Source organism: Pygoscelis adeliae, unplaced genomic scaffold (assembly GCF_000699105.1).
Source record: "Pygoscelis adeliae isolate BGI_AS28 unplaced genomic scaffold, ASM69910v1 Scaffold403, whole genome shotgun sequence".
Lineage (NCBI taxonomy): Eukaryota > Metazoa > Chordata > Aves > Sphenisciformes > Spheniscidae > Pygoscelis > Pygoscelis adeliae.
Genome location: NW_008824466.1, coordinates 1,185,433 through 1,198,418, shown reverse-complemented (window position 1 = coordinate 1,198,418; position 12,986 = coordinate 1,185,433). Strand labels below are relative to the sequence as shown.

The window sequence follows — 12,986 nt, the reverse complement described above, 5'->3', positions numbered from 1 at the left end:
GGCAGCACCATCACCCCACGTGAGGGACACCTGCCGCGGGGCTCTGGGGCGTCAGAGGGCTGCAAGCCCCGTCAGCCAGCCGGGGCTGTCCTCTCTGTCACCCTGTCGTCCCGCTTAGCTGTGGTCCCTTGCCAGAACCAGAAACCAGTGCAAACACCCCAACCTAGGGACTGTCAGTTTTGTCTTTCCCACTAACGAAAACGTTGTTGTGGCTCCTCTGGGTATCTGAGCAACCCGAGTTTTATGTCAAGAACATATCGATGACCCTTTTCTGCCTGCCTTGCCGGCGGTTCAGATACCGGTTAGGGGCCAGCGTTTACTCCGCACGAGGTTTGGTGTTTGGCAAGCGGTGGGGATTTGTCAGCAGGTTGTTTCGCAGGGCTCAGGAACGGGAGTCCTCTCCTTCCGTGGACGCGGGAAGGGAGGCGGGAGGATGGGATGTGCAGGTGTGTGATTGCCCCTCTTCCCCCCTGGGTTGAGAATTTTTCCTGAGAGTGTGTTGTCTCCTCTGGGGTACTCCACATTTTTTAAATTAATATTTTTAGGAAGAAATTATAAACTTTTTGTACATTCACGCATTGGTTTGTGTCCCACCCATGAAAGCTGCTTTCAGTGGGCATGGCATTTTGGAAATGTGTGGTTTGGAGCATGAAAAGGGTGCAGCCTTTCATACTAATTTTTGGTGATAAACCTTTTTGTTCTGTTAAGTTTATTTTATCTGGAATAGTTCTCTGAGGTCCCTTCCAGTTCATTTTCCCGTGTCTGACATCCATGGCTGGAGAAAATACTTGATTTTGCAGTATCTGTTTGAGTAATCGCAAGGTCATTGCCATACTTCTGTTTAAATATTTTTGAAACCAAGAATTCCCAGTGAAACAGACCAGGGCACTGATGCGATAGAAGCTTCTTAAATGTCGAGGTCAGGATTCAGAGCAACTGTAAGTAAACTAAAGGGGCGCTTACTGTGGCTGTACTGACAGACTGCCAGGTAGAAGTGATGTCCGGAGAGGTACACCGTCAGGCACAGTGGGCCAGAACCTTTCCCTTTTCCTCTACGTCGTGAATATTGATAGCAGAAGTATTTTTCATCGTTTTTATGGAAGGGAGAAAATAATTTTATGATAACATAAGCGAAATGAAATCTCTTGAATTTAAACCATATTCAGTGTTTGCTTTTCCAGCCTAGCTTTAAATGATTTTGGAAGGGGAATCTTTTTGCATGATTCTGCTGATTGCTTTGTGAAATCCCCCCGAGCCCTGCCAGGCGAAGGGGAGCTGAAACAGAAACATTCACAAGAGATTTGTGAACCCAGTGAAACTGTAAATGACCTGTTGTGGGTTTTATTTGTTGCAGGGTGCCAAGGCTTTAGCTCTTTCTTTGATGGCCGATACCTCTATCCTCACGTTAGACCTGAGTGACAACTGGCTGCAGGGAGAAGGGGCAGCTGCAATTGCGGAGATGCTGAAAGAAAACAGCTACGTTTCAGGTTTGTATTCTCCCATCTGCCGTTCTCTGGTAGACGTGTTGCTGCAGAGGAGGAAATCGTGCTGGCTTCTTTGTGGATTTAACCAGTCTTGCTGTCATAGTGACTCTGTGTGTGTGAAAAGGGTACCAGAACTGGGGTGCGGTTTGAATGGTGAGTGTTTAAAACTGTGCTGCTCGTCACCTTTCTCCACCTGTTTTCATAGCATTTACTTTTGTGAAGTTAGGACGCCACTAACTGGAGTCAGCCCAGTGCTGTTATTCCTGTGAAGCTGCTGGAAAGAGCGAGTTTCTGCTTTGATTGTGGATCAGAAACATCCACCTGAAACTTTTCTGTTCAGAGGATGTGGTTAATAATGGTTAAGGCTTTGTAAGTTGAATTTGCATGATTGGCATCTAAGAAAACGGAGCTTCTAGGTAGGGACAGGTGGAAGAGAAGCCCATCTAGAGTGAATCTAGAAGCCTCTGTTCTAGCAGCAGCATGTCTGCTCTTCCCGGGGACATCTCGCGTGTCTAATACCTCTGTAATATTAGACTACAGATACTACAGATACAGGGAGCAGAAGCAGAGCAGCGCTTCCTGAATTTAAGTCTCAGTCAGGCAGTGTTGTGTCTAGAGATCATGGTTTTAGTCCCTGCTTTTCCAGGGTCGATATTCCTGCCTTTCATAATTTACGTAGCAACTCCCAGTTATGCATGGACAGGTTATCTGGGTTGTAGGTGACACGTGGCAGGGTCTTGCGCTGGCTCCGCAGAGCTGAGGTGCAGTGAAGGCAGTCCAGTGGGATACAGCTGGTTGTGCCAGCACGTACCCAGAAGCACTAACAAGCCCTGCCAAACCTGAGGTTGTTACGTGCAGAGACAGTCTAGGAGTCTTGTGCTGTGCTTCTATGTGAAGAGCGCAGAGCAGAGACCCAGGATGGGTCTGCGTGCAGCCCCTGTCATGTGTCTGTGTCACTTTTTCTGGCACTTGCATTAACCTCCTGTTTCAGTGTCTGAATCTGCAGGCCCCCGCTATGGTACAGGCAGAACTTCGCTGTAAGTCATGCTGGTTGCTGCGCTGAAGGATGTACTTTATTCACAAAGAACAAGGTCAGTTTAGACAGCTGCGAACACAACTCTTGTATAACTAAGGCAACCCTAATCTGCTTTGTCAGGAGGTCATCACGGATGAAGGGGACAGGTTCTGTGCTGTGAGACCCCGTTAACGTGGGATTTCCTTATTTTTGTTTTCTAGTGGTTGGATTCAGTATTAGAGGTTTAGGGTTCTGTTACTTCTGTGCTAGGAAGATTCATTCTGTATGTAGGTGGGCAGAGAAGTTCATGCTTTCATATTTGGGTCTCGGTGTCTGTCTTCCCATCCATTCGTGTTGTTACATTTAGCTTTGCTGTCTCTCCCAGCCTACGCTCTTCTTTTCAAGCCGTGACGAGGAACCAAGAAACCCGCTGTAACTTTGCTGAGCGTAGGTTGTGCCTGGAGTGGGAAGACAGATGTACAAGGAGCACTTTTGTCTCATGTCTCATATTCATGTGGCAAAACTTAAATGAGCCTGTCTTAGGGACAGGCTGTGAATTCAAAAGTGAAGTTCTGTTGTTCCTACTAAAATAGTGTTAGACAAGGTTCAGCATTCTTATTTTCCAAGTCTGGCACTGCTTCTGCCATTGCAGCATAGAGGTCAGGCGCCTCTCTGGCATCTGATATGATATGATTTGATGATCTGATAATGTTTTTTTGTTTCCCCAGCTGTTGATTTATCTGACAACAAATTAGGCGTTGAAGGAGCTAAGGCCTTTTCCACTATGCTTCTAGAAAATACTACAATTGCGTCCCTCCAGCTCTCAGGAAATGAATTTGATGATCATGCAGCGAAGTATTTAGCGGCTGCCATCACAGCAAACAGCAAGGTGGAACTTCTGGATCTGAGTTACAACATGTTTGGTGACAAAGCAGGTAAGTGCTGTCTGTGCAGCTTGCACAGAGTGTGCTGCTGTGGCAGTTAGCAACGCAGCTTAATGAGTTGCTTGCCTCAGACCTTCGGGGAGCAGGGTTGGTTAATATTTTCACTTTCCTGAAAAGTATTTTTGGCTCTTTGTAGGCAAAACCAGTGCAAGCTATCATCATTTGTTCATTCTCTGCCTTTTCTTACAGCATTGCAAGCTTTAATGCTTCTGTTTCTTTCCTCGTTGTTCCTAGTTCCCAAGTTCCCAGTCTTCCTTTCACTGAACTATCATTTGCTTTTTTTCTCAGTCATTATTTCAGCTTTCACGGGTGTGTAAAATGCTTAATAAGAGCAGAAAAAAACCAGCAGAACAGAGTTTGCCAACAGTCCTTCTGTCTAGCTCCCCGTCACCGAGAGGTGATTGCAGGTGCCAAGGGGAGGGTGTGAGAGTGGAACAAGCAGGCGGTTGCGCTTCCCTGATACCCTGCCACCCTTGACAGCTTGTGGTTTGGGGACTTCCTTTGCTAGTGACTTTGGCTATTTCTTTTCGTGTTGGTCTCGACCTTGTTAATGCATATTGCTCTTTTTCTTTGGTTTCTGATTTTTAAGCACGCTGTTATTTAATCGTTACATCCTTGCATTCACAGCGCTCCTGTGATGCTGTGTGATGTGATGAAACCCAGTTATTGGTCTCTGGGCCTTAGTCTGTACTGGTTTCACCAGGCTCACTTGTGCTGGGCTGAACTCCCCCACCCTTTCTTCCTGACTGTCCACATCTGTAGAACACTCCTCATGATGTCATTGCTAATCCCCGACTTTTCAACCTTTATGCTCATCTCCTTTTTGCACCTTACTGGCACATGCTTCATCTTCTCCATCTATGGCTGTCCGTGGGCAACCCCAGGCATGTGTTCTGCTACTATCTCCAGGATGAAGATTCACAAATCTTCTCCCTACTCCTGGTCTCACCCTACAACTGCACTCCAAATCCTTCTACTTCCAACACTGTCTGTGATGGGTACACACTCAAAAAGGGAGATACTGAATTTTTTCTCTCCCATGCCACATCCCATGCTGTCTGTCAGGTCCACATTCTTCCCGGGTTGTGTCTTTCATGAAAAATTCACCATCTTCTCTCTATCCACTGCTTTACAACCCTTAATCATCACACATCTCACTGGCTACAGCCTCCTCCTTGAAGATCCTCCATGTCTTCAGTGGGCTTCTCCGGCTCACAAGAGAGGAAACAACCATAATCCTCATTTCTTCTGGCCACCAGGAACACACCAGCCATTCACTTGGTTCCTTCCCAGTTCCGTTCCGCTTTTTTCCTCATTTTTCCTTTTGAAGGCTGCAATGGCTGCTTTTCTCTCCACCCCTATCCTGCTCACCTCCTGCTGCCTTTACAGTCAAACAGCTTTCCCCAGTCTTCTGGTCTTCAAGCATGGCAATGGCTTCCTTTTCTTCTGTGCTGGTTGACAACCTCGTTTCTTTCCTGGCCCATTGGAAACTCACAGAACACTTGCTGATGAAACCTATTCAGATTTTATAATGGCACAGGAGCTCTGGGAGGGGTTAAAGAGGGAGCAGAGCTGGCTTCTCTGCCAGCAGGGCAGACCAGCAGGCTTCAGTTGGCTGGAGGCCAGAGCTGGGGAAGGGTGAGAGACTGTGGGAAGCTACCTGGTGCGTGGTGTCAGCTTTCAGACCCTCCTCAGGCTGGAGAACCAGCCGGTGCAGTCAGATCTCCACGCATGAGCGGCGGACCCTGGCTTTGTGATACGGTGATTGCATTGTCTCTCCCTCTTTGCTACATTTGCAACCTGTAGTCAGGGGGCACATATGCTTTATTGTCCAGCAGCTTCTGCTTTGTGTTTACGGTAAACGAAGTATAAAAGAAAATAATATGTTGTGGTTTTAATTGCCTGTCTAGAGGTAATACAGGCAGTTGCAGAGAAATACCTAAACTAACCTGAGCTTCCTTTTAACTCTCAAACTTAATTCTTTTAACTCTTAAACTGTTTGGCTTCATGTGTTTTTTCTTAGGTGAAATTCTTGGAATGGCAATAGCAGAAAACACTGGATTAAAGGAACTTAAAATCAGCTGGAACCATTTCCATAGCCAAGGGGCAGCTGCCTTGGCCAAAGGCTTGGGGGTAGGAAATGTTTTCACTCCTGTTTCTAAATTCTGAGAACTCACATGAAGCTTTATCTGTTTAAACAAGCGTGAATGCCATGATGTGCTGTTTGCCTTGTGCCCTTGCCTGTCCAACAGCCATCTACGATCTGAGATCATACAGACCTTGGAACTGAGCGAGTAAAATCATCCATTGTCTATTGACATATTGCATATGTTTTCATTGCTCTATTTCTAGTTCTTTCCTTTTTAGAGTCAAAGCTACTATAATGAATGTTTTGAATTGTTTCATTTCACTTCTGATTCATAAATCAATACAGAAATTTTCTTGTAGTCTATTTACAGTTTTTACTCTACTAAAAGAAAGTAGCCTCTCATTAAAATAAGAAACAGTTCTTCCAGCCTCTTAGGCTGAAAGGGGCCACCAAAGTAATTTTATTTCACCTCTTGTATAATGCCAATCACATGTGCCGTCCTAGCGGAGCAAGGCCCCAGCTGCTTTTTGGACAGTAGAAGGGGTGGTAGTGCACAGGCAGGATGTTTCTCCAAGGTTGAATCAAGTGACAGGGAGATTTTCAGTTGTGCGTTTATGTCACACCACAGGCAAACATATTTCTCAAAGTGCTGGATGTTTCCTACAATGGCTTTGGCAACAGTGGAGCAGCTGCCTTGGGGGAGGCTCTTAAAGCCAACAACGTGCTGGAAGAGCTCAACGTTAGGTGAGTCAGGCTGGTCCTGCTGCACATTTTCTCCCATTTTGCAGCGGTGGGCAAAGCCCGCAGCAGCCATTTGGATCTCCTACCTGCAGAGTGCGGTAGGTGCGTAAGGCAGAGGGAGCGTTACAAAATACTAGTGCTGCTGGTCTCATCCCAAACCCCAATTCCTCTCCTTAAACTTGGGGTCACTTCCGAGGGGCTGTGGAACGCGTTACGGGGTGTGGGGGAAGAGCATCTGGGGATTGCACAAGGCCTGTTGGGGGATGTTTAGGAGAGGAACCAAGGGTGAAGGAAGGAAACCAGGTGGTCTGGGGAGGTACAAGCATGGGAAAAGAGAGGGACAAGGTGTGAATGTTGAGTGTTTCTGTGTTGGTCTATGTGGCTGCCCGTGCGCATATCTTGCATTCATTTGTGTCTGTGCCTATTGGAAATCCACGGTCAGCCTTACTGCTGGGGGCATGGAGCCGTGTCAGCCTTGCCTCCATCAGCCTGTGGGATTTGGCAACTCCTCACCGCTTCCAACCTCCCAAGTACAATTGTTTAGTTGGAAGGAGCTGCCCTAAATTCCCTCTGGATATAACATGTTTTCAGTGCTGCGTGAAGCAGTAGGTTGCATATACTTTGCCTGAGCAATGTGGATATGGACAACCTGCAGCTCAGCATGTGAAGCATGCCTTTTATTTGTTTTTAGCAACAACCGTATTTCGGTGGAAGGAGCTCTGCACATTGCAGCTGGCCTGAAAGAAAACAGGACTCTGAAAAGACTTAACGTGAGTAACTTCCCTAGGAAGGTATTGGAGCCTCTTACACATATTTAAATATCACTGGTGCATGTATGTCCTGGATTGGAAACCCTTAGAACAAATCCACAGCAAAATCAGGGAGCTGCTTGCCCCAGCCTGTCTCCTCCCATGCTTCCCTGGTTGCAATATGCTCTCATTAAGACAGTCAAACAGCTTTCCCCAGTCTTCTGGTCGGTGAAGAGAGATTTCTGTGAGCCTGCCACTGTGTGAACTGCAGCCTGTCCTGCCGTGTCTTGCAGCATGGATAGCATCCTATTTCTGCGGCAGTAGTGTCCAGCTTGACGTGGCGGGTGGCACTGGGATGGCCGCTTTGAGGGCCCTTGGCCCACTGTTACTGGCACTTGAAGTAAACCCTGCTGGTATCTCACCCCCTGGGGGCCACTGGTACCGTCAAGGATAGTACAAAAAAATCCATGTCACATATCCTCCTGCTGTTTCTTTTCTGACTGCAGATGACCAGAAATCCCATGCAGAGTGAAGGCTGCTGTGGGGTCCTCAAAGCTCTACAAGCAAATTCTGGCACTGGGATAGAGATCCTGGACTTGCCAGTAAGTGTTACACCAGAAGGAAGAGGGAAGGGAGGGAAGAGGTTGAATGCGTGGTGTATGAATAACAAAGGGCTGCCAGAGGGATTCTGGCTCTGGCGTTGTTGCTGCCCAGTGAGGACTGTGTATGGAGGGAACGGCCCCCGACTTAAAAACATGGACTTGTCTGTACGTGCCCAGGCCCCACTTTGTGGGTTTGCAGCAGCACCAAGGTGCATGAACGCACCGAGCTGGGCATTGCTCAGGCTTTGGGCAGCAGCAGGGTGTGGAGGAGGCACGGCTCAGCTCTCACTGCAAAGGTGCTGAGCACTGGGAAGAATCTGGCCACCTGTGAATTCAGAAATTCCCCGGGAAGCTTGAGCTCTCTGCTGTGACGATCCACATAGTTTCGGAAAGATTTCTGTCCCATTTCTAGTGAAGCTAAATGGCCCTTACAAGGCATGAGAACTTCCACTTCAACATCTACCCCATTTGTGAACAGTGCCAGATCTGAGAAGGCAGCCCTCTGTCACCAGGTAGGTCTCAGCACAAGGCATCTCATACGCACTACCAAAGAGCATCACTTCTGGAACAGAGGCTCTGTCTCAGGCCAGTAGCCACCTAATGCCCTTTGGATCAATTAACTAGCAACTACTTTTAATTTCTAAAAAGAGGAGACAGTTACTCAGTTGTTTATTGAGGAGGGGTTTGTTTTGCCTAGCTCATATACAATGTCGGTGACTATGTCTGAGGTGATTACAAAGATCTGTTCATAGAAGATGGAGGTTTAATCAATGGTATTTAAGGCAAAATTAACACACCAAAGCGTAGAAGTCTGCTTTAGGATGGGGAGACTTGCACTTCAGCTCTGTATTGACTGTATCACCGTGGACTACATAGGGAGACTGTGATGGTGAGCTCAGAGGAAACAGTTGCCTTGCAGTCACCAGCATTTAATCAGGTGAATCTTTTTCTTTGTGACCCTTTGCTACGAACAATCCAGACATCTGCCTTAAAGAGAGAGCTCATGATCCCTGAAATGTTGAGCCGCCTTCTGTCGTTCAGTGCCTGTCCCTTGTTCCTCCTCCTTTCCGGCTGTTATAACTTCTTTTCCTGGTGGCCATTCTTCTGGGCTTACTGTCCATCCTGGCATTGTCCTGACTTTCTCTCCAGGTCTGTCTTTATTTGTTTGCTTGTTTTTGACAGGGAGTTTTCCACCTTTATCCGCTTTAGCTCACTGTCTTTTGGCAGTGCAGTGAGGAGCTTGCATGAAAACCCCTATCTTCCTTTGATTTTTGTACTGCTTCACCATCACTTTAGCTCTTTTGCTTCTTGCCCTGGGAGCAGGATGCTGCTGCTTGTTGAATCTCATACCTGCCCGTAACATGGTGGTGTTGGCTAACGGCCCTGGATCTCACAATCTTGTGTTAGAATTTTGTGTTTGGTTTGAGAGAGCACAGAATATGTTGCAGTTACTATTTTCTGAGGGATGGTAAATCATACCATATGCTTACTTACCTGTAGTGATTTTGCCCTCTAGGACATCCCTGTGAACAAAGAGCTTGCAGAGCTGTGTGATGCTGTGAAAATACTTTTCCCGAATCTTCTTCTCAGACGTGGTGGAAACATGAAGTTGCAGAGGAAAAGTCAGTCGAAGGTTGAGCTTCAGACTCAGCCCAAAGTGGTGGGTAATTCCCAGAACGCAGTGGCTTAACGTGCGCCTCTTTGGACTGCTTCTTCAGCACCTCTGCCTAACACCCCAGTACCACTCACCAAGCCCGTGACACAAGGATGTGCCAGGGCAGTGCTAAGGCAGGGTCTGTGCAAATACTGGCTACTTCATCATTGCTGACGCTTGGAAGTTTTTCTGCCTTTTCACTTTAAGATTTCTGCTACGGCCAGCTCTGAGTCTCTTCCAGCACATGCAAGAGCATCCCCATGGATGAGAGTCCAGGGGCTCCTTTTCAATCATCATCTTCATGTGTATGGACATTTGTCTGGTGGAACATCATGTGCCGTAGCTGCTGCTGGTGCTTGGATCCATAGCCCGCTGCAGTGGGGTCTGTACAGCCCGAGAGTGCGCTTATTATGTTGGAAGCAAAGTCCTATCCAGAGATGTGCTGTGAGCAAATGCTTTCTGCCTTAGGCTTGTTCTCCTGTTACACAGCCAGGAGCGCCTTTGCTGAATTGGCTGTCAGATGCACTGCTGACTCATTTTCGGCTGCTTCCTACTACAGCTCCTTAGCCTCACATGGAGCTCATGCTCTCCAGGGCAGAGCCCCCATCCTCAGTCATGACTGGCGTTCTTATTTCCTGGATGTATGCTCTTGCTTTTGTCGGTGTTGCATAGGATGGATGCTACAAGCTGCCTGGAAATAGGATAGGCACTCAGTGGTAGTTCAGCAATGACAACAGCACATGGGGTGTAACTCTTTTCCCCTCCCTGGGATGTTCTCTGTGATGCCAGTGGATCCTCTCTATGCTCTCTGGGACACCTGGGCACTGTGGTTCAGGGAGGGGGGGAACTGTGAGCTCCTTGAGGAGCACTGGGCTGGGGGCAGGAATCATGGCTATGCTCTGAGCATCCTGGCTTAACTCTCCCTCTCCTGTTCTCTGTGAAGAAGTGGTTTCTTGCAGCAGATTGTTGCAGTTTGGGAGAGGGGCCGAGGATGGTCACACAAACAGCTCTGGATATCTGGCTTGGGCTGGAGGCGCAGGCAGCTCTGCCCCACAGTCAGAGGGCAGCAAACCCCAGCGGTCTTGCAGTGCTGCCTTAGCCTAGTTGTGGCTACACACAAATAATTGCCTTTCATTCCCTGAAGGTTGCCGGACCTCGTTGATAAAGTGCTTGCAACAGTCTTGGCTTTATCCGTGGCTCCAGCTAGGCAAGCCTGGTCAGTCCCCAGGCCCGTCAGTGTGCGCTGGCTTTGATTTCCCCCTTCAATGACACACCAGCTGATAAGGTCTGGGGACATCCAGGCAGTGCTTTCCTGTAAGGCAGTGGTGACACCCCTCTGAGAAGGCAGCTTGCGAAGGCAGGGCCAAAACTGAAGAAGATGGCTTCTGCCAGTCTCCTTCCAGAGTAGCTGGCTGATGCCCTGTGTTTTGCCTTATGCTTTTTTCCCTAGAACAGAAGCATTATAATCCCCTTGCTCACTTTTGTATTTCATTTACCTAATAAATATGCCTACCAGTGAAATTGCAATTAGTGTTAGTTCTCAGCAGAAGATGAGGTTTAGCCTCTTTATTTGAAAATAACTCTATGCAGTTATGATTTACCTAATGGAGTCTGTCCTATAAATGTGCAAGTTATTTATGTATCTAATAAATAATGTCTGTGCCGTGGACTCACACCTGTCCACACCACTCGGAGAGGTCTCTTGCATGTTGTACAGTCTGTAAATATGGGTTGTTTCTAGAAATTTCAGAACCATCCTGACACCCCCTCGATCTCTAGATGAAAAATTTGTGTATTGAATACAGAAGCTGTTACGGGGCTTGATTTAAATCAGTATAAGTACTTATATTTTAAAATACTTAGTCACCATTTATTATTTCTGTTACATCCTTTGCCCCTAGCCCTTCCTATGATCTCCAAAGAAGAGGTGCAAGTTAAAATTGTATTAAAAACAAGGTGGGTAAAGAATTCTTACACACCAAGGCTGTCCTTATTCACCAGCTGGTGTAACTAGAGAAGATCTACTTGCCACTGCCTTGACCCATATAGATTCATTAGTCACTGGAGTCAGAGCTGGGTGTTTTTTTCTTGTGAGAATTAAGCTCAATAAATCTATCAACGTACCATTTGGGAACCTAAAAATGCCAGGTGAGCCAGCAGTGTGTTACGGGGTAACGTAGCTGGGATATAGATGTTGAACGTTCAGTTGTCCTGCGGCTTTGATGAGAGCAGGAGGTGGCTGTGGAAAACTGAGCACTGGCCTGCTCCGTGTGCAGGCAGGATTGTGCAGGCAGGATTTGCCCTCCCGGAGGGCTGCAGGGAGAAGGGGGAACAGGCAGCCGCAGCTAGCCTGCAGGAGGTTTGGCGTGCGAAGTTGTAGGAATTTGCTGTGCTTTGGCAGCTGCTACAAAAGGTTATGAGGAATCAACACGTGGAGAGTTATACTGAGAGCCGTATTCCAGTTTTACTGAAATATTAGTTATTTCAGTATTTACCTGGCAGTATCCCCAGCTGGTATCGCTATTCCTCTTTCCTCCAAACTCAGTTGTGTTTTCTTTCAGGTTAGGAACTAATCTTGGAATAACTCAGCAGAAGATTTGCTGAGTCCCTGTTCACAATGTCATTTCCAGCACTGAGCCATTTTTTTTGGTCTGAGTGTTATTTCAATATTGTTCCTTTTTGGTTTCTTTACAAAACTGCCAGGTAGCAGTTGGATGCCTTGTGGAAGGTACTATAGTATAACTGCACTGTTGCTTCTTTCCAAGCTCCTGACCCCACCAAAGCACAGAGGTTACACAAATCCATATTAATTGCCACTAATGGAATTTTTTCCTTAATCCTTGAGCAGCTCTCATTTTGATCAGTGTCCTTCTGAGGCCTTGAATTTCCTTGCACCCCTTCACCTTTTTGAAAGATCAGCCAGCTTGTTTTTCTGCAGCGCTCTGGGACTTCTCCAGCTGCCTGATTGTTCCTGGAAAATGAGCATTAATGCTCCAGGGAAGCTCGCTGCCTAATTCCACATGAAACTCTTCTGGCGTAAGTTACATAGGTGACCACAAAAGGTTTAGCGATAGTAGCTACTAATAAGCATTATTTGGAGGCAGGTCTGGGGCAGAGAAGTCTGCAAGGTGACTCCTAGCTTTCCCCCCCATGCAGAAGAGAAGTTTTTCATGAACACTTTCATCTCCTTTACAATATTGAGTGTGCTGCCTTGGCACACAAAGGTGCCTTGGCTCTTGTCCCAGCAAGGATCCCAGCCCACGGTGTTCGGTGCTGCCCTAAAGTGCTTCGTCTAGCGAGGGAAGCCCGGACAGGTGGGATTGGTGAATGGAGTTCAATCCAGTTGGCGGCCGGTCACGAGCGGTGTTCCCCAGGGCTCAGTTTTGGGGCCAGTTCTGTTTAATATCTTTATCAATGGTCTGGATGAGGGGATTGAGTGCACCCTCAGTCAGTTTGCAGACGACACCAAGTTGGGCGGCAGTGTTGATCTGCTCGAGGGTAGGAAGGCTCTGCAGAGGGACCTGGACAGGCTGGATCGATGGGCCAAGGCCAACTGTATGAGATTCAACAAGGCCAAGTGCCGGGTCCTGCACTTCGGCCACAACAACCCCATGCAGCGCTACAGGCTTGGGGAAGAGTGGCTGGAAAGCTGCCTGGCGGAAAAGGACCTGGGGGTGCTGGTCGACAGCCGGCTGAACATGAGCCGGC

At 47.6% G+C, this 12,986-nt stretch overlaps 2 protein-coding genes across 2 annotated transcripts in view; one reads left to right on the top strand and one right to left on the bottom strand.

Moving 5' to 3' along the window:
- The window catches only part of P2RX6 (purinergic receptor P2X, ligand-gated ion channel, 6), a 9,622-nt gene extending 8,849 nt beyond the window's left edge, over nucleotides 1–773 (bottom strand). Inside the window, exon 1 of the mRNA XM_009321082.1 lies at nucleotides 768–773. Within this exon, the coding sequence (XP_009319357.1) occupies nucleotides 768–773 (6 nt within the window). The remainder of the gene's footprint in view (nucleotides 1–767) is intronic.
- Nucleotides 774–997: 224 nt separating this feature from the next.
- The window catches only part of LOC103914442 (leucine-rich repeat-containing protein-like), a 13,272-nt gene continuing 1,283 nt past the window's right edge, over nucleotides 998–12,986 (top strand). The window contains exons 1-7 of the mRNA XM_009321081.1: nucleotides 998–1,009; nucleotides 1,355–1,487; nucleotides 3,228–3,434; nucleotides 5,467–5,576; nucleotides 6,161–6,276; nucleotides 6,965–7,043; nucleotides 7,529–7,624. Coding sequence (XP_009319356.1) covers nucleotides 998–1,009; nucleotides 1,355–1,487; nucleotides 3,228–3,434; nucleotides 5,467–5,576; nucleotides 6,161–6,276; nucleotides 6,965–7,043; nucleotides 7,529–7,624 — 753 coding nt within the window. The remainder of the gene's footprint in view (nucleotides 1,010–1,354; nucleotides 1,488–3,227; nucleotides 3,435–5,466; nucleotides 5,577–6,160; nucleotides 6,277–6,964; nucleotides 7,044–7,528; nucleotides 7,625–12,986) is intronic.